Below are 27,278 nucleotides of genomic sequence, written 5' to 3'. Positions count from 1 at the left end.
CATTCATTCCACCAAAGGCTGGTATTTCACAAGTTTGGATGTAAAACAAGTGTCCGTACACACACACACACACACACACACACACACACACACACCATGCAATTTGCCTAAACCAAATTACACCAAAGATAAAACATCACATTCATAATAATAATAGGCTAATATAATACCTATATATCAATGGTTCAAAATAAAACATATAGGCCCTGATTAGGGCTATGGACCAGAGCTAGGCCCTGATGTATCAATAGGCTGCCTATACCCTCCTCGTCCTCCATAATTATTCCTTTTAGATGGACGAGTTTTAACACTAGCATGACTGAGAGGTCATTTTCACTGTTTTTTTTTATTATATTGCCCATGCAGCTTTCAGAAGGTTCCCCTTCCATGACCATCATCCTCCATCATCCTCCATCATCTCAGAAATGTTTGACATCTGAAACATTTTCTAAATGTGAATTTAAGCTGCTATAGGCATATGGAATATCCATGCAGGCCTCTTGTTTATAGCAGATTAATAACAAAATGTATATTAGGCACATTACCTTTCTGTGTCTTTCTTCTCTTTGCTCTTCTCGTCTTGTCTTCTGGCTGTCTTGTCTTCTCGCTGTCTTGCAGGGGACCAGAATGAAACTGAATCTGAATGGCATGTATTGTGTGAGTAATCCGTGAGTAATCCGTTGCGTCCAGTGATTGGTGGTAAAAGTTTGATAAGATAAGAAACACAATTGTCTTTTCATGTCTCATGATGCGATCATGACGATCATGACGTGACACCCAGGTGTGTGTGTGTGTGTGTGTGTGTGTGTGTGTGTGTGTGTGTGTGTGTGTGTGTGTGGCGTGCTTGAAGCCACGTTTTGATCACGTCAAAAAACAGTAGGTTACTAAAGGTCATTTGACTATTCGCTTTCGGTTCTAAAAAATCAACCGAACCGAATATGCATTTGTTCTGTTTTGCCACTATTTGGCCGAATAGTTCCAGCTGTGGAAACGTTGGTTGTTGTGTGGTCAGACACACACACACACACAAATTATGATGAATATGGGTCTATTACAGGTCTGCTAAATGTTGTTGTCCCTGGTTGTCAGACACCCACCCACACATAATGCCTACATTATACACTATTTATTCATAAACCATGAATGTGTGTGTGTGTGTGTGTGTGTGTGTGTGTGTGTGTGTGTGTGTGTGTGTGTGTGTGTGTGTGTGTGTGTGTGTGTGTGTGTGTGTGTGTACCAAGTACAGTATGATACTGTACAGTATCATGGAGTTATAATAAACTCCTGTAGGCCTACATAGGCTTGATGTCAATGTATGTCCTTTCCTTGCAATTATCAATATTATATTGCCTTTTTGAGTGGTGCAAACCACTCCAACAACTGGCTTTGTACCCGTGTACCTGTGTTTGTTTGTACCAAAACAACGAGCATGGTTGCTATGGTTAGCAAGATCTAGATTCTGCCAAACCAGATGCTTTCCTGGTTCTAATGTACAGTAACTATAACAATAAATGTCTAGTTGCACCACTCAGTTCACACGGGTGTGATTTTTTTTTTACAATAGTATAGCTTCTATTTACATTGCTTTATCACACTTTATCATGTCAAGGACCCCCAAAATGACACGGGGACCCCCCATAAGAGAAGGTTTTTACGGCTCTAGCTGCATGTGATTGTCAACCATTTTCATGTCAAGGGCCCCCGTGGTTTGACCTGAATTAGGCTACGGTCCCCAATATTTAATGGCATTTCTATCTCTGGGACCCCAATGTATATTGTAAAATCAATGTTAATTTAACTCTGAGAGTGTACACATGGAACCAAATGGACCCTAACAGTGTACAAATGGACCCATTTGTACACTCTCAGAGTTAAATTAACTTTCTTGGTTACAGACCCATAAGGGTCCAACTCCCTCAAGGACCCCTATAGGGGTCCCCGGACCCCACTTTGGGAACCACTGGCCTATAATGCATGTCTGAAGTTTTCCTGTCTTGTTCTTTGTCTATATAGAAGTGTCTATTTGTACGTCTCTAAATGTTTTGATGAATTGAACATGGTGGACCCTCTTGTAAACAAGTGTAATGCTTAATTGGGTCGTCCACTCACAGTTAACAGCCTTTGTATTGAGTTTGTGCTTGAAATGTACTGTAATTCTGCAAACTGTTAATAAATATTTCAATCAATCAATCAAAACTCTGAACTCTATTGTCGCTACACGATGAAAGCTGTCCACTAGATGGCAGCATAGGATAGATTTAACTTTGTTTCAGGTAGAGTTTGTAGAATGGGTTCAGTTCAATGAGAGTAGGCCTACAGGTCAATGCAAAAAGCCCTAAGACTTGTTAACATAAAGGTCCTCCATTTAAAATGTATCAGAACATTTAGAAAATTAGGGAATACATGTGACAAAATAGGAAAATCACACCCGTGTGAAGTGAGAGGCGCTCTTATCTTTGCTCAGACACATACGTAAATTATCCATTCATTGTCAATGGGAATTTGTAGGACAAAAACAGACGATTTGCTCGTCCACATATGACGTAAATTCTCCATTCATTGTGAATTGGAATTTAATGTTTGTGTAAGACAAAAGTCTACACGTGAATATAGGAGGCTCAAAAATGGTTGTGGGGGGGGATTTTACTTTTTTGCAGAGGCCAATTTCGAATTGCAGCTACCCGGCGTATGTGCTCTTTGACAGCTGTTTTGAAGGGGTCTAGGAATTCATATTTCTTAACGGCTGCTGGTAGGGCGAGGGCGTTCCACATTTTAGTGGCATAGGAGCGAAATATTGTTTCAACCCCTTGTTTGTTTGAGCCGAATCTGGGTTGAAAGTGGTGTGTGGAAGTCCCTCTGTGGACTTTGTTGACATTGTAAATGTAGCCTAATGTAAATGTGTTTTAGATGTGTTTGGTTTTTGTGATTTTTATGTCAGTCGTTTGTTAATTACTTTTATTGTGGAGTTATATTTTGTATAACCTTTCATCTTTCCACTGGCTAACCAAGCATGCGAATCAAGGACCTGCAGCTATTAAAGGCCTGCACCTGGGGTGGGCGTGGCTACCTAATTAAGCATATATATATATAGCAGTGTTTGCAGGAGAAGCAGCAGAGAGTGTTTGGAAGAGGAGAGAGAAGTAAAGGAGTTGGGCAGGGCAGGGCCCGGCCCGGCCCGGCCCCTGACTGACCATGCATGGGCTAATAAGGGCCAGGACGGCAGCTGTTGACTGTTGACAATTATTAGTAGGGGCCGTAAGTGCCACGACCCCCGTGGGGGCCCAGTGGAGCAGCATATAGATGAGAGAGTTGTGACAACTCCGTTCACTTCATGGGGCCAGTCCAATGGCGGCTATCTTCTATTGGCGAAGTGTGACAAGTCCTGGGCCGGAAGTTGGCAGAATGCACTGCATGGACTCAGGCAACAGCCCTCATAGTACAACATAAACATTACAGAGACTTTAGCTGCCAGCCTGCCACTGTACAATATTTTAAAACAGTCAGACGTTGCACACATTCCTATAAAATTGCTGATATTTGCGCCGCCCTCGTTGAAAACGATGTATTTCAATATCCAGCTTGTCTCACTCCAGTGCTGCATGAACAGCGCTCATTTTTTTGTGCCCCCTCAATGGCGCAACTCTCCAATGGCTCTGGGCCAGTGGTATAGCCAGACCCTTCGAAACGTATGCCACGACCCCCAGAGTGTGTGCCTGCCCGGCCTTGCCCGTGGTGGGCTGCCCAGAGATGGAACGCGGACAGACGCGAGACGAGAGGAGACACTGAGACGAGAGACGAGCAGAGACAGGGTACTGCAGCGTGCCGTGGACAGACAGTACGGCGACCACCGCTAGGAGTAGGACGGCGACCACCGCTGAGGAGGACCAGGGATGACCAGGGAGGAGGAAGAATCACCGCTCTGGCTCGCCGGTAGGTCTTCAAACGACACCAATACTCGTGGTCCCTGCAGGAGCTTGTGTTAGCTGGATATAGAATTCACTTGTCTCGAATCTGTGACTGGCGTCTTCCTTGTCCTCCCCAGCCCACTCCCCCCTGCCTTTTAATCATTCAGTTGTCCTACGAACCAGTGTTGCCTTGGTTATATTTCTATCATTTTAATGGAGGACCAGGCCTCTTAAAAAGGTGGCGTGGGCGGCTGTTTTTAAGCTATGCAACCTCTGCACTTTAACCCAATTATTTACTTGTATTTTTATCGTTCATTTATAAGTATACCACCCCTTGTAAGACCAGGCCCATTGCAAGTTGCTGCACTGTCGTCAACCCTAAGCCATTCCAAGTTCCATCATCAAAATGAGCGTTTGGAACATCCAAATGCCCTTCCTTTCAGCATCGTTGCGACGTGTTGTGAGCTTGTATACCAGCTATTTGTTTCCCCGCTGAATGTTCGCCTCCAAACAGGGATGCTACTGTAGGTTTCAAGCAGTTTAACCTCTCTTTGCAGACCTGATTTCTTAACAAGACACGAAGATCCACTTCTATTATTTACAGCCCGTCAATAATGCATGCAGAGCATCTGTTGGATGATTCACATTTCCTGCTAAGCCGTTATCGCGGCGTGAAAATACATGATCACTCTTTGTCACGTCTCTCGTAGGCAAAAAGGTCTTCATCAATATATGCATGAGCACCTTTTTAACACTACAGAGATGTTACATCATATACTGTACATGCTGAGACTCACCTTTGGACATACAGAGAGCAACTCGTTTGGGGACCTAAAATGGCCGATACTAAAAATGCCGATACTGGTACTGGCACCGATGTAAAAAAAGAAAGAAAAAAAAAGTTCCTATCACACAAAGATTTGATGGCACCCTTCTAGTAACTCTGAGGACCCCCCCTAGGGCAGTGGTTCCCAAACCTTTTCATGTCAAGGACCCCCAAATTGACACAAATTAGCCGCCATTTGAAAATATATGCCAAGGACGAGGGACATGAGAGAAGACTTTTTACGGCTCTAGCAGTGATTCTCAACCTGTTTAATTTCAAGGACCCCCAGTTTGACATGCATTAGTCTACGGACCCCCCCATTTAATGGCATTTCTATCTCTAGGACCCCCAATTTATATTGTAAAATCACTGTTAGTTTAACTCAGAGTGTACAAATGGAACCAAATGGACCGGGTCCATTTGGTTCCATTTGTACACTCTCAGAGTTACAGACCCATAAGGGTCCATTTGGTTCCAAACTATCATTTAGCTGGGGACCCCCTGGAACTCCCTCAAGGACCCCTGGGGGTCCCCGGACCCCACTTTGGGAACCACTGCCCTAGGGGTCCCAGACACCCTGTTGAAGACCCCTGGTCCAGCCCTGTTGAAGACCCCTGGTCCAGCCCTGTTGAAGACCCCTGGTCCAGCCCTGTTGAAGACCCCTGGTCCAGCCCTGTTGAAGACCCCTGGTCCAGCCCTGTTGAAGACCCCTGGTCCAGCCCTGTTGAAGACCCCTGGTCCAGCCCTGTTTGAAGACCCCTGGTCCAGCCCTGTTTGAAGACCCCTGGTCCAGCGGGGAGGAGCACATTTGCAGTCATTGGGGCCCCAATAGAACCACCACCAATAGAGGTGGTGCCAGTTAAGCTGACCTCCAACATTCAGGGCTTGGTTACCTTCGTTAAGGTGTTGGAGTAGGTTCAGGGTGCATGTTATAGTAAGGATAGAAAGGGCAGTGGGTTTTAGAATAGTGTAAATGTCTGGAAAAACATGGTTTAGGCCTACTTATTGCAGACTACATTGTTCATTTGTTATGTGCATGAGGCCCACGATGGAAATAAATAAGTCATGTGAGCTCATGTCCTCGCATAGTTTTAACTCGTGACCTTTTTCAAAAAAACTAAACTAAACCAAACACAGGGATAATTTATGGATTCGTAAATATGTACAAAATCAAAATGCACTAAATGAACCCTCCCTTCTCGGTCAAATTGGTTACATTTATTTTGTACACTTTCAGAGTTAAATGTAGGCTACAGTAGGGTACGGTAAGTGATATTTTTTTTTGTTAAAACAAAACTCCCTCGTCTCTCCAGCTCTTTGGTAACAAGTTTCCGGAGTACCCATTTTTCAGCTTCAGTTTTGTAGTGCTCCAGTTTCAATGTTGTCTGCCCATAATGTAGGCCTATATGTGGAATCACTTCCAAATCCACTTGTTTGTCCTGTATCCTGTATGACTATATGAGTTATCCTGATTGGATACAATGATTAGTACCCTGACCTGAACAAGCTGGAAATATATGGGGAGACCCTAAAACTACACTGTCACTGCAATGGGTACTATGGCAGTGTACTGAGTGTAGAGCTTTGATTGATTGATTGATTGAAAATTGTATTAACAGTTTGCAGAATTACAGTACATTTCAAGCACAAACTCAATACAAAGGCTGTTAACTGTGAGTGGACGACCCAATTAAGCATTACACTTGTTTACAACAGGGTCCACCATGTTCAATTCATCAAAACATTTAGAGACGTACAAATAGACACTTCTATATAGTCAAAGAACAGTACAGGAATTCATCATAATGGAGGTAAAAAGGAAAAAGAAACATACAGTGAGGGGAAAAGGGGGGGGGGGGGGGGGATTCAGATTTTACGGGGGCCAGTTTCGAATTGCAGCCATCCGTAGGTGCCCTTTGAGAGCGGTTTTGAAGGAGTCAAAGGAGCTCTACAATATCACCTATACGCTACCTTTACAATGGGTACTATGGCAGTGTACTGAGTGTAGAGCTCTGTCCTACACAATGGGTACTATGGCAGTGTACTGAGTGTAGAGCTCTGTCCTACACAATGGGTACTATGGCAGTGTACTGAGTGTAGAGCTCTGTCCTACACAATGGGTACTATGGCAGTGTACTGAGTGTAGAGCTCTGTCCTACACAATGGGTACTATGGCAGTGTACTGAGTGTAGAGCTGTAATAATAATAATTTAAGTGTAATTCAAAGTGTTCAAGAGGTTAATGCATGTTTTAGTCTAAAAGCGCCATACGGTTTGAGTAAATATAAAGTGACTATTATGCTCATAATTATGGCCGTGTTCGGAAATACCGCACCGGAGCGCACTGGTCTATTAGTTTGCATTGCACAGTGCGCTCAGTGCGCTATTCCCGAACGCGCCATATTATGATCACTATAGAAACAACCTCTGTTCCAGTGCAGACTTTCTTTTCACTGACGAAAACTAAATAAAAAAAACTAATTAAGCTGCGATGACTAAAACTAAGATATACAGACAATTTTGTTAACAACTAAGAAACTATAGACTATTGTTAGGAAGGGACTAGTGGAGAAGAGATCCAGTAGAACTAAAAGACAAGTCATTTTATATTTGGTTGTGTGCAGGTACGCGTCACTCTCCGAAAATAGCCCATCTATCAGCTCACAACATGTCGCATGCAGTCAGTGCGACATGTTGTGAACTTGTAGATCTGCGGTTTTCGGCACACAGCTGAGTATAAATCAGACACTTCAATGCTAGATCACGGCCAGCCGAAATACATTTAAGTCGACTAAAACATTATGGTATTTACTAGTCAACTGAGAGTAGAGTAGAGTTCAGATGACTAAGTTATGACTAAAACTAAATCAATAATTGCAAAAATCAACCCTGGTGTGACTGTATAACTATATCATATACAGCAGTGGTTCCCAAACTGTTTCATGTCAAGGACCCCCAAATTGACACTAATTATCCCACAGACCCCCATTTGAAAAGATATGCCAGGGACCCCCATAAGAGAAGATCTTTATGCCTCTAGCAGTGTTTCTCAACCCGTTTAATTTCAAGGACCCCCAGTTTGACATGCATTAGGCTACGGACCCCCATTCAATGGCATTTCTATCTCTGGGACCCCCAATTTATATTGTAAAGTGCATTTAACTCAGAGTTACAGAACCATATGGGTTCCATTTGGTTCCAAACCATATCATTTAGCTCCCCTGGAACTCCCTCAAGGACCCCTGGGGGTCCCTGGACCCCACTTTGGGAAACACTGCTTTATACAGGCCAGAGTTTGGCACCGGCCACATGGTCAAAGTGCCAGATGACAGAAGAGCCGTCCCGCGCTGAGTGATGTCTTGACAAATGTGTTTGGGGGCTCACAAAACGGATGATGACACCCGCACTGAAGCATCAGGGGCAATAAATATCTCAGGAAGGGGGGCACTGGAGTCAGGCAACGGGACGCGTTGTAAACTTGTAGATCGGCTATTTTCGGAAGAGAGATTTGGTGGTGAGGGGGGGGTGTATGTATATAGAGGATTTAAGTGGTTAAATATTAATAATGTGACTATTATTTCAATTACATGTGTACACTTCACTGCCAGTATACTGCCAGTTTGATTGTTTTCAACTGAAATGAGCAGTTGTTGGCAGCAAATCTAGGAATGAAAGCATGCAGACAATTTGAAAAGAGTTGCGACATTTACATGTAATTCATTATGCGTTAAATTTATTATACGACTTTTCATATAGCCTAGTATGTGATTTACAGTAGGTTTGGTTTTGAAATGAATGAACGTGTTGACATCCTATTTCTAGATTATTTTAAGAACCTGCCCACGTGTAAAAGCAGCTAGCTATACAGCACTTGCGATGCTAAAACAGAACATACCGGTACGCATGCACACACACACACACACATGCACGCACACTGAAAGCAGCACGCGGTACCGTTTTCAGATGAGTCTACTCTACACATCATCAGCTATCGTCAAGGCCCAAATGGATCCATTTCAAATGTCAACATTTTGACCTCGTCCTAAATGTACACACTCAGGATTGGAGCGTGTACTGTTAGCCTACAAGCTTCATGAGGTCATTACATCTATGTCATGCTGTCTGTCTGTCTGTCTGTCTAGGTCAGCCAACTGATTACGACATTGGCTGCGACGCTAAATATACATCCTGCATTGTGTGCCGGACCTATTTCCACCGCAGGAAGCTCATCCACAGGTCGCTGACAGGCGCAAACTGACACACGATGGATCATGTCCACTTCAGGATGGCCCGCTGGCGTCCGTCTGCATCATCATCATCATCATCATCATCATCATAACCTTTATTTAAACTCGGAGTACAATTGAGGGGAAGGCCCTCATTTTTAATGTAGCCGAAATACAAAACACAAAAATCAACAACATACACAAATACAGCAATATCAAATATATGAATTGTAAAACAGAAAGTGTAAAAAATAAAATAACTATAATAGATAGATGAGAATCAATTAAAACAGTTACATTGTTGAGTAAAAGTGCTAGAAATCATTTCCCTGAATTGACCTAGGGAAGGCAGTGATCTGATTTTTAGGGATTTTTGGAGTTTGTTCCAATCAAATGGAGCACTGACAGAAAAAGCTGCTTTACCTAGCTCTGAGTTAGCAAAAGGAACCTTGAGGGTCAGGAAGTCACTCGAGCGGGTCTGATACAGACTCTGATCCAACATAGAGCAAATGTAAGAGGGGACCATTCCTGAGATGGCATTGAAAATGAAAATATACCAGTGCATGTCCCGCCTCTCGGACAGAGAGGACAAGCCTGCGTTCCTATGGAGTGTACAGTGATGGGTACCATAGCTGTCACCAGCCTGCGTTCCTATGGAGTGTACAGTGATGGGTAGTTGGGTACCATAGCTGTCACCAGCCTGCGTTCCTATGGAGTGTACAGTGATGGGTACCATAGCTGTCACCAGCCTGCGTTCCTGGAGTGTACAGTGATGGGTACCATAGCTGTCACCAGCCTGCGTTCCTATGGAGTGTACAGTGATGGGTACCATAGCTGTCACCAGCCTGCGTTCCTGGAGTGTACAGTGATGGGTACCATAGCTGTCACCAGCCTGCGTTCCTGGAGTGTACAGTGATGGGTACCATAGCTGTCACCAGCCTGCGTTCCTATGGAGTGTACAGTGATGGGTACCATAGCTGTCACCAGCCTGCGTTCCTATGGAGTGTACAGTGATGGGTACCATAGCTGTCACCAGCCTGCGTTCCTGGAGTGTACAGTGATGGGTACCATAGCTGTCACCAGCCTGCGTTCCTGGAGTGTACAGTGATGGGTACCATAGCTGTCACCAGCCTGCGTTCCTGGAGTGTACAGTGATGGGTACCATAGCTGTCACCAGCCTGCGTTCCTATGGAGTGTACAGTGATGGGTACAATAGCTGTCACCAGCCTGCGTTCCTATGGAGTGTACAGTGATGGGTACCATAGCTGTCACCAGTGACCTGCGTTCCTATGGAGTGTACAGTGATGGGTACCATCTGCATCACGTGGTTCTCAATGTGGGGTCTGTTTTGTATACACTCTCAGAGTTACACACCCGTATGCGGGGCCGTTTCTCACTCAAGGACACTTTGAGACCCACCGGTGTAGCAGAGTGTTTCCAGGAGGTGGCGGTGGCTCAGGGGTAGAGTGGCTGGATGGCAACCGCAAGGTTGCCAGTTCGAACCCGGGCTCCCCCAGAGTTGGTGTCGAAGTGTCCTTGAGCAAGACTCCTGATGTGCTGGTTGGTGCCTTGCATGGTTTCTGCTGCCATCAATGTATGAATGTGTGTGTGAATGTGATGCACAATCTATGTAAAGCGCCTTGGATAAAGGCGCTATATAAATTCACCATTTTTATATAAATGCACCATTTTTTTCCCAGTGAGCCAACACACACAATAACAGCACCCCTGACTCTGTTTGACCAGAATGGAACGGAGCCTTCATTAGCATCATTAACACTGACTCTGTTTGACCGGAATGGAACGGAGCCTTCATTAGTATCATTAACACTGGCTCTATTTGACCGGAATGGAACGGAGCCTTCATTAGTATCATTAACACTGGCTCTGTTTGACCGGAATGGAACGGAGCCTTCATTAGTATCATTAACACTGACTCTGTTTGACCAGAATGGAACAGAGCCTTCATTAGTATCATTAACAATGGCTCTGTTTGACCGGAATGGAACAGAGCCTTCATTAGTATCATTAACACTGACTCTGTTTGACCGGAATGGAACGGAGCCTTCATTAGTATCATTAACACTGGCTCTGTTTGACCGGAATGGAACGGAGCCTTCATTAGTATCATTAACACTGGCTCTGTTTGACCGGAATGGAACGGAGCCTTCATTAGTATCATTAACACTGACTCTGTTTGACCAGAATGGAACGGAGCCTTCATTAGTATCATTAACACTGGCTCTGTTTGACCAGAATGGAACGGAGCCTTCATTAGTATCATTAACACTGGCTCTGTTTGACCGGAATGGAACGGAGCCTTCATTAGTATCATTAACACTGGCTCTGTTTGACCAGAATGGAACGGAGCCTTCATTAGTATCATTAACACTGGCTCTGTTTGACCGGAATGGAACGGAGCCTTCATTAGTATCATTAACACTGGCTCTGTTTGACCAGAATGGAACAGAGCCTTCATTAGTATCATTAACACTGGCTCTGTTTGACCAGAATGGAACGGAGCCTTCATTAGTATCATTAACACTGGCTCTGTTTGACCAGAATGGAACGGAGCCTTCATTAGTAGTATCATCGGTAACAGGAAGTTACAGGAAGTAGGGAAGTGGCCCCAATTAAGTTCTTTCCAAAATGGCGTGCTGCATACAGCCCATTGTAAGCGCCGGTCTAGTTGGCGAGCGAGCAGGTGACTGTAGGTGACTGTAGGTGACTTGACTGTAGGTAGCAGGTGACTGTAGGTAGCAGGTGACTGTAGGTGGCAGCGAGCAGGTGACTGTAGGTGGCAAAGCCTCCACTGAGAATCAGCTCAAGGCGGGTTCATGGCACCACTTAGCACGCATCCCTCCGACTTCCTCCCGTCCGCATGCCTCGAGTACTTTACATTTACGGAACCCCTGTGTGTGTGTGTGTGTGTGTGTGTGTGTGTGTGTGTGTGTGTGTGTGTGTGTGTGTGTGTGTGTGTGTGTGTGTGTGTGTGTGTGTGTGTGTGTGTGTGTGTGTGTGTGTGTGTGTGTGTGTGTGTGTGTGTGTGTGTGTGTGTGTGTGTGTAGGCATGGAAACATCACACAGCTGTCCCAGTATAAGCCGCAGTGTGAGTGGTCTGTCACTCTGTGCTGTGTATAATGTCATTCAACAGAGCTACTGGATCACATAGACCTGGAACCCAAGACTCCTTTTCAGTGGTGTGCACAGATAGACACTAGGGGGTGCTAAAGTACCCTGCCCTTTTGGCAATGTATGTGCCCTTTTGAAAGAAAAAAAACAAAACGTTTTTTATTTTTTGTACAGTGTATGTGGACCATGGTGACATTGATCAATTCTTGATTAAAACTTCTAATATATTATTTAGGCCCCAAAATGTATAAATCTCACACTATTAAGGCAACCGGCTGGTTCCATGTGCTGCACTAGCCTGGCTAATAAGCCAGACTAATATCACACAACACTGTCGCGGTATATCAGTCTGGGCTGGCTCCACTTGGATTTCATTTCCCGGGGAACATTTTCTCTTTGACGCAATTGGTCAGAGCTACTGTCAGTCAAAAGTCTCAAGCATTGAACGTCACTGTACCAAAGCCCGCCTATATTGCATACCGTGTCCCGATTGGTCCGACCTGTTCTCTGCTGTAGGAAAGAGGCGTGCTACTGAGCCTCGCCAGACCGTAATCCGCTGGTAGGCAACTTTTTTTTGCCAACGGCTGATTCGGTCTGGTTTATTAACCAGGCTAGTGCTGCACAAGGTGCCCTTTTTTCACTTGAGCACCTGCCCCTCTAAATGTCTGTGCACGCCACTGACCCCTGACCCCCAACCCCTGCCCCTCTAAATGTCTGTGCACGCCACTGACCCCTGACCCCCAACCCCTGCCCCTCTAAATGTCTGTGCACGCCACTGCTCCCTTCCAAGTGACTCGACTGCAATGTGTTCACAGCAGCACTGTTGTTTTCGTCGACTAAAACTAAGACGAAAAATGTTCGTCGACTACCTTTTTCCACCGACAAAAACGAAATGGAAACTAAATGAAGACTAAGCTATGATGACTAATACCGAGACTAAATATATTGACAATTTCGTCAACAAATACAAACTAGACTAAAATGTTAGCAAGGGACTAGTGACAGAGAAAGAGGACAATGATGTATTTGTATTTATGCTGGGGGGGAGGTGTGGGGAAACAAAATGTTTTGTTCTTTAAAATGTTAAAAACCAAATAAAAAGATATATATAAAAAATAGAAAAAAGGTTGGGACTAGTGGACAAGAGATTCAGTATAAGTCATTTTACACTTGGTTGCATGCTGAAAATAGCCGATCTACAAGCCCACAACGCGTCGCAGCGCGTCACGTTGTGAGCTTGTAGATCGGCTATTTTCAGCAAGTGTAATAAGACTCATTACGATGGCATCAAATACATTTTAGTCGACTAAATCTGTAGATTTACTCGACAAAATCTTATGATATTTAGTCGACTAAAACTAGACTAACACTAAAACATTGCAGGTGACTAAAATTTGACTAAAACTAAATCAAAACTACTCAAGTGCATTCTAAAATAGAAATTTGCTGCCAAAAACAACACTGCGTGACACACATCGCGTGTGCCAGTAACCCCCCCCCCCCCCCAGCATGTGGTCAGGTTACTATGTTGCACATAGTAACCCCCCCCCCCACCCCCGACGATGTTTTGCGCTGAGGTCACAACTGGCATGTTGAACACCACCCTCTCCTCTCTCTCTCTCTCTCTCTCTCTCTCTCCACGCATCAGACACAACAACGAGTGGGGGCGCATCGCCCTCGCGGCCACACTAGCTCCGGTCCTGAAATTGCGTCATGTGGCTATGGACAAGTCTATGGACTAATGTTTGTTTTACAGCCTAATAATAAATAACCGGTTGCCAGCCAAATGTAATATTTGTTTAGGGTATAGTTATTGTGATTTTTTTTTGCCAGGCAAGTCTATGGACTTTAAAGTTTGTTTAAAGGGCAATACCACCACTGAGAAAAATCAGTAACATGAAGTACATCTTTGTGACATCATCAATATGTACTTAATGTTACTGATATTTTCAGTCCTCCAGTTCTAGGCAACACAGAATGGGGGGGACTTTTTTATTATTATTATATTATTATTACAACCCTAAGGTATATTAATGACCTAGCACAGTGTGCAGGAGTTTTTTCTTAAGGATCCCTCGTTGGGTATTCTCCTACACACCTGTCGCCTTTGTAGGTGTGCAAGACTTTATTTTCCTGTCAAGGAACAGACAGACAGACAGACAGACAGACCACAGCAGATTACTCCCGGGTCCTGTGAGGAAAAGCAGACCCCCCCCCCCCCTCCTCCCCCCACTCCAGGCCACCCAACGACCACTTAGGTCGGAGGACGAAAAAGACAATCATGGCAATATGTTTTGATTGATTGAATTGATTGAAATATTTATTAACAGTTTGCAAGTTTCAAGCACAACTCAATACAAAGACTGTTAACTGTGAGTGGACGACCCAATAAAGCATTACACTTGTTTACAAGAGGGTCCACCTTTGTTTAGCTTTTTGAGGGGCGCTAGCCCCTCCTACGTATATACAGGTTTAATGTTTGTCTTTAGTTCAATGTTTCGTAAACGCCATTGACAATGAAGGGAATTTGTTTTTCCAATGGAACCAGAACACCATGCCACTGCTATGCTCTATATGATTAACGTATTTTAACAAATGTATGACGAGTTGAGGCCAAATCTGGCCACGCATCACCCGTTTGACGTGACGGGACTAAAGAGGACTTAAATATTCTTTTTCTAATGATTAATTACCTATTCAGTCATACTGTACTGTATATGGGTTTGCATCGCTGGTGTGCATTTTCTCTGGTGCTTGCAATTCAAAAGTGTCCTTTATCCACTGTTTACTTTAGTCACCGTGTCTACTGTCTACTGTTAATGCATGTGACGCTGCTCTTTCCACTCTACTGTATAGCAAGTGTCCGAAGAAGTCAACGTCATCAATTATTGAGTGGCCACAACATATGTATTTATATACTCAATCTGACCCATGGCCCAAACACGTCACTCAGAGATAACATAAAAAAGACACGTGACTCTATGGCTACGGTATGATTATTACACTCAGGTTAAGTCCCTATAACCAAACACCGTGGAGGGTGTTGGTTAGAATCCATCCAGGTGCATCCGGGCTTCGTCGAGTGTATGCACAAACACAATTGGCACATATTAAATGGAGGAGGGATGCCGGGCGGGGAGGGTGCGAATGGCCACGGCATGTATAGCTCCTACGGGGCTGGGGGGCGGCAGGACAAGTAATCCTCGCTGTCAGGTGAGTTGTTCAGATAAGTGCAGACTGCAGGGAAGATCATAGGGGTAAGACTACTCCCCTCTCTGCAGGCTACACTAAAACAGGCTCAAAACATTGTCGGTGACGTTACCCAGCATGTTTTAAATGGAGAGTTTGTACTTATGCCCTCTGGGAGAAGGTACAAAGAACCAAAGTGGAAGTACATCAGGTTTAAAAAAAAAACGTTTGTACACCAGCATCAACTAAGATGTTGAACGAGGCTCTGAAACAGCAGTGACTGTGAGGCTATATTATCCACATCATGTGTGCAATTGTGTAATGTTGTGTCTCCCTCTGTAATGTTGTGTCTCCCTCTGTCTCCCTCTGTAATGTTGTGTCTCCCTCTGTAATGTTGTGTCTCCCTCTGTAATGTTGTGTCTCCCTCTGTAATGTTGTCTCCCTCTGTAATGTTGTGTCTCCCTCTGTAATGTTGTGTCTCCCTCTGTAATGTTGTCTCCCTCTGTAATGTTGTGTCTCCCTCTGTAATGGTTGTGTCTCCCTCTGTAATGTTGTGTCTCCCTCTGTAATGTTGTGTCTCCCTCTGTAATGTTGTGTCTCCCTCTGTAATGTTGTCTCCCTCTGTAATGTTGTGTCTCCCTCTGTAATGTTGTGTCTCCCTCTGTAATGTTGTGTCTCCCTCTGTAATGTTGTGTCTCCCTCTGTAATGTTGTGTCTCCCTCTGTAATGTTGTCTCCCTCTGTAATGTTGTGTCTCCCTCTGTAATGTTGTGTCTCCCTCTGTAATGTTGTGTCTCCCTCTGTAATGTTGTCTCCCTCTGTAATGTTGTGTCTCCCTCTGTAATGTTGTCTCCCTCTGTAATGTTGTGTCTCCCTCTGTAATGTTGTGTCTCCCTCTGTAATGTTGTCTCCCTCTGTAATGTTGTCTCCCTCTGTAATGTTGTGTCTCCCTCTGTAATGTTGTGTCTCCCTCTGTAATGTTGTCTCCCTCTGTAATGTTGTGTCTCCCTCTGTAATGTTGTGTCTCCCTCTGTAATGTTGTGTCTCCCTCTGTAATGTTGTCTCCCTCTGTAATGTTGTGTCTCCCTCTGTAATGTTGTGTCTCCCTCTGTAATGTATTTTTGTTTGTCACTGATGTTTTATTTGTGGCTGCAGCTGGGGTGAAAGCCCAAGACAAATGTCCCTTATGGACAATAAAGTTGACCTTGAGGATGCAACAGCAGTGACAACAACAGGGAAATGTGTGTTGGGAGGAATTAATTGGCATAACGCCTAAATTGGCGGCGGTGGCTCAGGGGTAGAGTGGCTGGATGGCAACTGCAAGGTCGCCTGTTCGAACCCGGGCTCCCCCAGAGTTAGTGTCGAAGTGTCCTTGAGCAAGACACTGAACCCCAAATTGCTCCTGATGTGCTGGCTAGTGCCTTGCATGGTTTCTGCCGCCATCGGTGTATGAATGGGTGAATTGATGCACAATCTATGTAAAGCGCCTTGGATAAAGGCGCTATATAAATGCTCCATTTACCATTTAAATTGGGGAGGAGAAGGAGGGAATGATCCTCATTGGCATAAAAGGCAACGTCTGCGTCTCTGTTGTGCACATAGTATTCCCCACAGGAATCCGCCAAGTGTCACTGTTGCGCAGCCTAAAGCCCTAACCACACCAAACGGTCGAGACGGTTTTAGCGTTGTCCCTGCGGTGTGATATGTCCTGTTGCACGTTGACGCGCGCGTCGTCCCTAGTGATTCAACGCATGGAATTCAATGGCCCAAACCACACCAAAGGGTCAAGACGGTTTTAGCGTTTGTGTTGACTCCTTGCAACCGTTTGGACCCCAAGGAGTTGCATGGTGTGATTAGGGCTTTAGCAGATATATAGGTGCTTAAGCTCACTATTTTTAAATTTGAATCCTGAAAAGTATCTCTCTTGGACATAATGACATTTCTACCGACAGAGACAAATCATGCATAGGGTTTAATTAAGTGGTTAACCCGGTTAACTCTGAGCTGTATGTATGTCAGAGAAACAGACAGATTCCCAGCGACGCCCTCTGATCCATCAACCTCTCTAGGGGGTGGGGGGGGGGGGGGGGTACCGGACGAACAGGGGGGCCCCTAGGAAACGGACCCCCGGCCATATAGTGTCTGATCTTTGCTTAGACTAAAAAAGCTGCTAAAAGCTGGGATCAATTGGGCGGCGGTATCAGTCAGGATCATCCTTGTTTATACAGGCCAGGAGGGGGATTACCTCACTGTTACTGGAATTAATGGCCGCCGCTACACACGGTGGGACCTTACACGCTGCCTTGTACTGTTTACATTCAAGGTAATGGGGGCCCATATAGTCTCTCTAGGCTATGTTTGTGAGAAAGGCAATTATACAATGGGCCTTACGCCCGTCGAGCCGTCGTACTTATGTGTCACGTGCCGCAAATCGGTGATCTATACCAGTGGTTCCCAAAGTGTGGTCCGGGGACCCCCAGGGGTCCCCATGAGGCAGTTCCAGGGGTCCCCCATGAGGCAGTTCCAGGGGTCCCCCATGAGGCAGTTCCAGGGGGTCCCCATGAGGCAGTTCCAGGGCATCCCCAGCTAAATGATAGTTTGGAACCAAATGGACCATTATGGGTCTGTAACTCAGAGAATGTACACCAAATGGACCCTAACGAGTCCATTTGGTTCCATTTGTGCACTCTCAGATTTGATTTTTACTAACTTGCGCCAACTTGTACGGCCAATACAGTGCATTTCTAGTTGCGTACTGTAGGTCGCAGATTATGAAACTGCAAAACCTGTCAGTCAGTCCGTCTGTCACGCCACCATATATGACCGTCAGTCCATCACGCCTCGTGACATGCTCCATGGCCGTCTCTGAAGATCACGACACTGATCTCATCAAACCCTGGATAGCCATACATGGAGAAGACTGGATCATCACCTATAGATCTGCATATATGGAGCTGGCCAGCAACTCTACATCTGACCTCAAACCCTTAGATCTCCATATATGGAGCTGATGACCTGTTCTGACATTCCATATGTTGATCCTTCCCCACCCGTCCTTCGACTCCTTCCTCGTCGATGTCTCCCTTTTGACTGATACCTGTCCATCCAAACTCTAGACAGCCGGCGAAAACTAGAGTTCTCAACAGGCCCGAAAATGAAGGCCCAGCCCTACCTGGACCCTAACTGGGCCTACATTACATTACATTACATTACATTACAGTCATTTAGCAGACGCTTTTATCCAAAGCGACTTACAATAAGTGTATTCAACATAGGTAGGGAACAAAAACTACTAATCACCAGAAGTCTTTAGTGCATTTTCTGCAAAAACAAGCAACCAAGAGTATACCTAGCGCTAAGGTAAAAGTGCAATATATCAGCTACCTATTTCCTTAAACAGATGAGACAAAATAGCTAAATCAAATGAGCATGAGCTATAACAATTAAGTGTATCGACTAAACAAGATCCAATAAACAATACAACAATAGCCTACCCAGCGCCGTGTCATTAGTCAGAAGGTTCATTGTTCCTAAATTACTATCCCTATGTCTAACCCTAACCTAAACATAACCGCAAGCATGGGAGCAGTGCATGTCCGCCAACCGTAATGCATGTTCGGACTAACGGGACTTCGGATCTATGGGCAGTTCCCGCCTACCCGTCCTGAATACGTCAATTAAAGAAAGAAGAAACCCGGCCTGAAAACAGTCCATATTTGGGCATTCCCAGACCTGTTGTTTCAGCATGACCTCGCCCTTTAGGGCGTCTTACTGTAAGTACAGTAACTGGCACAGTGGCAGTGCCTACACTACATACAACTATCTCATTATCACCTTTCACACTCTCTTTCTTTGACTGCATCACATGGATTTTAAACAGAAGTGTTGGGTTTACGTTTAGTTTACAATAGAGAATTATCTCTATTGGGCCACGGACCCCCAACTCAAAATATGTTGTTCCATGCAGGGACCCTGAGAAGCAAATATTTTAGTTAAAAATGTTCGCTCTGAAACATATATTCAAAGATTTGCGCCACATTTTCAAGATTTTTCAAAAATAGCAGACCTACAAGCTCGTAGCGCGGCACTCGATCGATCAGTGCTGTGCTATGAGCTTGTAGATCTGCTATTTTTCAATAGAAAGTATAACATAATGCTTGAAACAACAAAAGGGGTTCCCGCCCCAAAATGGGTTAACAAATTGCAGAATGGGTACAGTCCATACAGGTCAATACTGTCAGTATGTGGCTCTGTGTTGCCATTCAGTATTTTAGCCGTGACGTGAGCGCCCCCTCCAGAGATACTTCCGGGTCCTACTTTTGCGTCCCCATAGAGTTGACGCTCCGTCGGACTAAATCTGAGACAAAAACAACCACGAAAGTCTCATTATACCGCTTTCCTCGCAACAACAAAGCTGCTGCTCTCCCAAATCTGGCTGTGACAGGCCGTCTGCCCCACACTGGATATCGCCTTTTTATTTCATTGTGTCAACTAAATCCTCATTAATTGCAAACTAGATTCAACGTACTCAAGCCTGCACACATTACCACCTTCAATAATAATGATAATAATAGTCTTTATTGTCTCCACATCATATATTTTCTTTGTCATGGACACTTGTACAAAACATTAATAATTCTACTCGAGTTGGAAGCATTAAGACCCATTTTAACCCTCAAAGGCTTCCTTTCTGAAAAATAACGTCATTGTAAAAAGATTCACGCGTTTAGATTTACAATGAGATGCGGACGGGAGCTGGTGCCACTTGGACCCGGACGTAACGTAGCACTACAAAATGACGTCGGACTTAAATACTGAATACTGTGGCTGTGTGTGGGCTTTCCTCCCAGCTTCCAGCCGCCCTTCGCACACCTGTCTGGTCACCTCATCGCTCTCAATCAGAGCCATGTCTAATAGAGGGTATACGCATGCTTAAAGTGAATGGCACATCGAGTGGCAAATCGAGTGGCAAAGCAACATGCAAAGTGAGTTTAACATTGTTTAACGTTGTTTAATCCATTGAGACCTGGAACGCATCCATGTCGCGTTAGCGTTTAACCACATTAACCATTAACCCATTTTGGGGCGGGAACCCCTTTTGGTGTTTTAAACATTGTTATAATTTAGCTATTGAAAAATAGCAGATCTACAAGCTCATAGCGCGCCACCGAGTGGCGCGCTATGAACTTGTAGGTCTGCTATTTTTGAAAAATCGTTAAAATGTGCCTCAAATCTTTCATGATTTAGAAAACGTTTTTTTTTAAATTTCGACGTCAGGCCTGAATGGGTTAATGCAATCAGATAGGACTTTTCTGTTTGGATGTATGGGCTGTCAAGGCCAGAAAGTAGTTTTTTGCCACTCAGTAGGCATTCCTGCATAACTTCCTGGTTTGATGATGATGTCACGCGCATACTCTCTATAGAGCGTCGCAGTCCCGCCCCTTACCATGGACCAGGAAATGAATCCCAATGCATTTTTCCCATAGACATTTCGTAAAGTATTTATTTAAAGACCTTTTAAGCGTCGTGCGAAGCCAACTCGAGTCGTGACAAATCATGACAACACACACAATATTTTGGACCAAACAAATAATTACATAGAAGAAAAACAACAAAAAAAGTGTTGTAACCTGCTGTTTTTTTCTTCTTTCTAATTATTTTTTCGGCCCCAAAAATTGTGTTTGTTGTCATGATTTGTCACGACTCGAGTTGGCTTTGTCCGCGGCGTAAACGTCTTTAAATAAATACTTTCTGAAATGTCTGAGGAAAATGAACGGAGAATCATTTCCTGGTCCATGGTAGGGGCGGGACTGCGACGCTCTATAGAAGAGTTACGACATTGAGGGGGCAGAAACCGAGCACTGTTCATGCAGCCTGAACTGAGCCAAGCTGGGGTTGGAAAAACATTGTTTTCAACGAGGGCGGCGCAAACAACAGCAATTTTAGGCATGTTTGAAACAACAACTAAAGTCTCTGTAATGTTTATGTTGTACGATTACTACAAAACAATCTAAAATGAAGGGATTTAAGATCATTAAAGCTGGGCTGTTGCCTGCTGAGTCCTACTTCCGGTCCAGGACTTATCCCTATTTGTTGTCCCCATTCTCAATAGAGGTCTATGTAGGAGAGCCGCCATTGGACTGAAGCCCCATGAAGTGAACAGAGTTTCTGTAACTCTCTTACTCTATGGCTCTGCACTCAATTGACGCACCTGCCAACCCTGGTCTTCACTTCACTCATCAGCCAGATCATTGCACAGCCTTCCTCTACTAGTACTGTCTGTAGCATGATTCTAGCCAGTTATTTCCAGTGTTTCTAGATCTAGTATATTCCTAGTATTCTCCTAGTGCTCCCGGTTATCTAGCTTGTTCTCCAGATTTTGCCTGCAACTTGCACCTTTCTCCTCTGCTTCAGAACTCCTGCTGTTGCCTGCTTACCTGCCTGCCCTGCAGCCCTTCAAGCCTACTGCCCTGCAGCCCTGACTGCTCACCTCAGCCTCCATGTTTGTTTCCATCCCTCCGAGGCTTTCCACATTCTCCAATTCACATATTGTGAATAAATAACTTAAATTGAATTGCTTCCTGTGTTTCAGTGTTTGGCTCTGCTTTTGGGTTCAACTTTCTGCAAACCGTGACAATAAATACAAAAACTGCTAAGAGGGTAAAACCAGAAAAAATACTTTGTTTGTGATACAGTGCTTTATAGCCCCGGCCCGAGCCTACACTTAGACGGAAAAGAAAAGTCACTCAAGTAGCCTCCTATAGGCTGTCAGGCCCGTTTCACTAATAGTTAAGGTTAAGGGACTCTCCTCTCTATCCTTCTCACTTCTGAATGATCAGCGTCCGCCCGGAGTCCGGACCCTGTGCTCTATTAAAACGATGCCACGGCGTGCGTAAAATGCGCCGCGCGTTTCTGGCACGGAAGAGTCGCCGGTAAACCAACGTGCGCTCTCGTCTCCTCTCTCCGAGACTAGTAGTCCGTTCCGTTTTGCTCTCGTCTCTCGGATCGATATTAAAGAAAGAAACCACGATTGGCGTTTATGTTCAATCATCAGAAAGAAACCGCTGGTTGGACTGGGAAGCGCCGCGCGTCCTTTAGAGCCCCTTCAAGGCAAGCAGTGAGATCATTGCTGTTATAAATAGCAGGACAGGAGCGACGCGACGAGTACGAGTCTCTCTCTCTCTCTCTCTTGACTCGAGCGAGCCAACTGCAGCCAGCCAGCCATCCGGGGGTTATAATGCCCAGGAGCGCTGCTGCTGTTGCTGCTGCTCCCGTGCCGTCTGCATGCATGGACCGCATGCGTGTGCGTGCGTGCGTACGTTCGTATACCAGTGGTGGCGTTTATTCTCGTGCGCACAGAAGCCGACGACAACATGCTATAGAAGGAGAAGAAGTGGCCTAAAAGTATAAGAGCGAATTCTCCCGGAGTCCCGTCTGCGGAAGAATGAATGTTCCTCCTTATTGGTACATTGTCACCGTCGTCGCTCACTGGGTGATCTACGCCGTCGGAGGAGCAGCGGTGGGCCGGCGCAGGGTGGCTGAGAGCCGGGAGGCTGCTGGGGACGAAGAGCAGGTGACAGAGTACAGACACACTGCTTACTGCTGCTGGGAGAAGTGGATTGGTTTATTGAGGATTGATTATTTTATATTGATATTTTTTGCATAAAAGTAGCAATGCTATAGATATAGTATAGTGTAAGCCTACAAATACAGCTGTTACAAGCAAAAGGGCCTGTTTTGTATAGCTATTCAAAATTCGAGTAGACCTACAAAATATTGTTAAAAAAAGGGTAGGCTACTTAAAGTAGAAAAAGCAATGCAGAATTGTACCATTTTGGTTTGCGCAAAAAAATACCGGTAGCCTAGGCCTATTTCAAAATTCTCAAACATTTAAAAAATAGCTGATCTACAATTTGACTTATTATTATTATTATTATTATTATGTTGTAATAAGTAGTAAAATGTAATCTACTAAAACTTAAAAAAACATGCCTCTAAGATAGTTAGATAGATCAATTGTAAATTGTAAATTGTAATTAAAGTGTCGAAAAATGGAAAGGAAATGCTCATCAAGCACAGTCAGAATTGTGACTCGCTCAGTACTGTATAGGCCTGCCTATAGCTCTGGTCCATAGCTCTAATGCCGTCATTAGAGCTATGGACCAGAGCTAAGGCCTGCCCTACAGCATGACTTGAGCAAATCTATAGTTCCTTTCCCCATGCCATTATGCCTTAGAGCAATGGTTCCCAAAGTGGGGTCCGGGGACCCCCAGGGGTCCTTGAGGGAGTTCCAGGGGGTCCCCAGCTAAATTACAGTTTGGAAGCCAAATGGACCCTTATGGGTCTGTAACTCTGAGAGTGTACACATGTACCAAATGGACCCGTCAAAGTTAAATTAACATTGATTTAATACAATATAAATTGCAGGGGTCCCAGAGATAAGAATGCCATTAAATGGGTGTCCGTATAGACTTATGCATGTCAAACCGGGGGTCCTTGAAATTAAACTGGTCGAGAATCACTGCTATCCATCCATCCATCTTCAACCGCTTATCCGTAGTCGGGTCGCAGGGGAAACAGCTCCACCATGAGTGTTCCAGACTTCCCTCTCCAGAGCAACATTAATAACTTCCTCCTGGGGCGATCCCGAGACGTTCCAAGGCCAGTGAGTCGATGTGTTTCCTCCAACTGCGCCTTGGTCTGCCCCGGGGTCTCCTCCCAGTGGGACGTGCCTCGAGGACCTCCCTATAGGGAGACGCTCGAGAGGCATCCTAACCAGATGCCCGAACCACCTAAGCTGGCTCCTTTCCAGGCTAAGGAGCAGCGACTCTACTCCGAGTCTCTCTCGTGTGACTGAACTTCTCACCCTATCTCTAAGGGAGATGCCAGCCACCCGTCGAAGAAAACTCATTTCGACACTGCTAGAGCCATAAAAATCTTCTCTTATGAGGGTCCCTGGTAACCTGACTGCTGGGGGTCTGCAGGCTACTTAGTGCCAATTTGGGGGTCCTTGACATGAAAAGTTTGGGAACTATAATATAGTGGAGTGGCGTGGCGTGGCGTGCAGGGGATTGGCTGATCTTCATGAGTAAATAAATGGTAAATGGTGCATTTATATAGCGCCTTTATCCAAGGCGCTTTACATAGATTGTGCATTACATTCACCCATTCACACACCGATTGCGGCGGAAGCCATGCAAGGTACCAACCAGCACATGGGAAGCAATTTGGGGTTCAGTGTCTTGCCCAAGTACACTTCGACATGTAGACAGGAGGAGCCGGGATTCGAACCGCCGGATCGAACCGCCGGATCATTGGACGACCTGCTCTACCTCCTGAGCCACAGTCGCCCCAGTAAATGTACTTATAGTTCCTTTCCCCCCGTACGTGGCGTGGTGTGGCGTGCAGGGGATCGGCTGATCTTCATGAGTAAATGTACTCATAGTTCCTTTCCCCTTTGGCGTGGTGTGGCGTGCAGGGGATCAGCTGAGCTGGAGTAAATGTACTCATAGTTCCTTTCCGTGGCGTGCAGGGGATCAGCTCGGGCCGCCGGGCCTGCAGGCTCTACTGCAGGGTGGGGATCGGCTTCCACCTCCAGATACACACAGACGGGAGAGTCAACGGCAGCCATGAACCCAACCATCTGAGTGAGTTCACCACGTCTGTCTGTCTGTCTGTCTGTCTGTCTGTCTGTCTGTCTGTCTGTCTGTCTGTCTGTCTGTCTGTCTGTCTGTCTGTATGTATGTACGTACGTACGTACGTACGTACGTACGTACGTATGTACGTACACAGGGGGTTAACAAACTGGGGTGCATACTTAGTTTAGACTAGTCATTGGTTAGACATGGGTTAAGGTTAGGTTTCGGTGTGCTGCCCTGTGCACACACACACACACACACACACACACACTCAAAGTCACTTTTTTAGTACGTAAACAAACACAAACAAAGATTCAGACAATATAAAGCATCACCAAACTTCGTACATTTTTATAAAAATGTTATTTATTCCTAATAATAATGGGAAAAATAAACGGGAAGTAAAAATGATTATCTATTGTCCGAATCAACTTTGTTTGTGTTTGTTTTGAAGTTCAAAACAAAACAAGTGATAAGAAGGTGGTCTTTGGTGGGACTGAAAACTTGCAACTAAGGAAAAATAAAGTTTAAAAGCCTTTATTGACGAGGCTAGTTCATAATACCAGTTAAAAACTGGGATAAACTGCATTTCTTCTTTTTTTTAAGAAATGAAAAATAAAGAAACGGGATATTCACGATCCATAAAAAAAGATGGTTAGCAAAAGACGGTTTTAAACCTCATACACGCACAGCTTTTCATTTCAATTTGAGAGGTATAAAAATCACACCTGTGTGAAGTGAGGTGAGCTATATTAAAGTCTAACTCATGTTGATTTGGTGATGTAATGGTGATGTAAAACAAACGGGGCCAACACAAACATTAAACGCCATTAACAATAAAGAGACAATATGACGTAAACGACACATTATGACGTACATTTTCCCTTTATTGTCAATGCGTTTACTAAACAAACTTTGAACTAAAGACACACATTAAACCTGTGTATAGGAGGGGCTAGCGAGTAGCACCCCTCAAAAATGGAACCAAATGGACCTTTACTTAGAGTTCCAAGATAAATCGCTGCTCGACTAAGATCACTGACAGACAGTCAGGAACCTAAACTTAGGTTGCCTGACATGGCAGTGAGAAATAGACAGTGGTGGAAGTACAACATGTGTTACTTAAGTAAAGGTATCAATACTCTATTGTAGAAATAGTCTGTTACAAGTTCTGCATGAAAAATGCAGTATTCCGGTAAAGTAAAATCACACCCGTGTGAACTGAGTGGTGCAACTCCACGCACGCATTGCACTTGTACTTGTAGTATACCGCATACTTGAGTACATGTACTTGGTTTCTTTCTACAGCACTGTAAATAGAGTGTGCTGCGGCGGGCCGGCGGGCCACCTGGTTGACATGCCTCTCGTTTGTGTGGCTTAGTGGATGTTAGCAGGTACACTATTTGTGGAAGTGTGACAGGTGCAGTGGAATGGGAACGAGGATGTTTTGGATTGGTCTGTCATCAGGACAATGCTGTGTGTGTGTGTGTGTGTGTGTGTGTGTGTGTGTGTGTGTGTGTGTGTGTGTGTGTGTGTGTGTGTGTGTGTGTGTGTGTGTGTGTGTGTGTGTGTGTGTGTGTGTGTGTGTGTGTGTGTGTGTGTGTGTGTGTCACGCTATACTATATACAGTATAGCTCAGTGGTTACGGGTCCATTTGGTTTCATTTTACGCTCCCATTGGCCGTATAGGGCTAGTCTCCCATTGGCTTAGACTAGAGGCCAGCCAGTCATGAAAATCTCGCCACTCGCACTACATCGCTATACTATTGATCAGCTCTGCAAGCTGATAAAAAAAGACAGATGCTTTCTCGGTTTCCCATTTCGGGCAGGAACCCCTTTTGGTGTTTTAAGCACGAGCTTGTAGATCTGCTATTTCTGAAAAATCGTGAAAATGTGGCGCAAATCTGTGATATATTCTTTCAGAGCGAACCTTTTTAACTCAAATCTTTGCTGGAAGGTCCCTGGAACAACATATTTTCAGATGGGGTTCGGCTGCCATGACATGAAAATGTTTGAGAACCACTGACATTAGAAACATATTGTTTATCAGAAAACTGTCAGGATTTAGAAGGCCTTTGTAGAATCGTCCTCACGTCTAAATGGGTCAAGAAGCACTGCTTTCCTGCCCCGTGCAGGTGTCCTGGAGCTGTTCGCCGTGTCCCAGGGAGTCATCGGAGTCAGAGGCGTCTACAGCAACAGATTCCTGGCTATGAACAAGAGAGGAAGGCTCCATGCCACCGTGAGTGTTCCCCCTCAGCACACTGTTGATTTTGTTGACTATTTATTTACTCATCGGTCACATTTCTATACACATTATTATACAATATTAGAAAGATATTCTGGAACGGTTTGGAAAGATGTCACC

General features: G+C 44.8%; 1 protein-coding gene across 3 annotated transcripts in view; it reads left to right on the top strand.

The window, feature by feature from the left end:
• The window catches only part of fgf5 (fibroblast growth factor 5), a 49,872-nt gene that overhangs the window by 9,370 nt on the left and 13,224 nt on the right, over window positions 1–27,278 (top strand). Inside the window, exons 1-4 of one of the 3 annotated variants that reach the window (XM_079515256.1) lie at window positions 3,150–3,930; window positions 21,691–21,778; window positions 24,809–24,923; window positions 27,049–27,152. In XM_079515256.1, coding sequence (XP_079371382.1) covers window positions 3,689–3,930; window positions 21,691–21,778; window positions 24,809–24,923; window positions 27,049–27,152 — 549 coding nt within the window. In that variant the 5' untranslated portion in view covers window positions 3,150–3,688. Of the gene's footprint in view, window positions 1–3,149; window positions 3,931–21,690; window positions 21,828–24,808; window positions 24,924–27,048; window positions 27,153–27,278 lie in introns of those variants that run through there. The other 2 variants (XM_079515258.1, XM_079515257.1) reach the window with 2 other exon arrangements.

This window comes from Electrona antarctica (genome assembly GCF_951216825.1).
Source record: "Electrona antarctica genome assembly, chromosome: 12".
In the NCBI taxonomy this organism is placed as follows: Eukaryota; Metazoa; Chordata; class Actinopteri; order Myctophiformes; family Myctophidae; genus Electrona; species Electrona antarctica.
The sequence above is the reverse complement of the archived record's forward strand: the minus strand, read 5'-3'. Positions and strand labels throughout refer to the sequence as shown.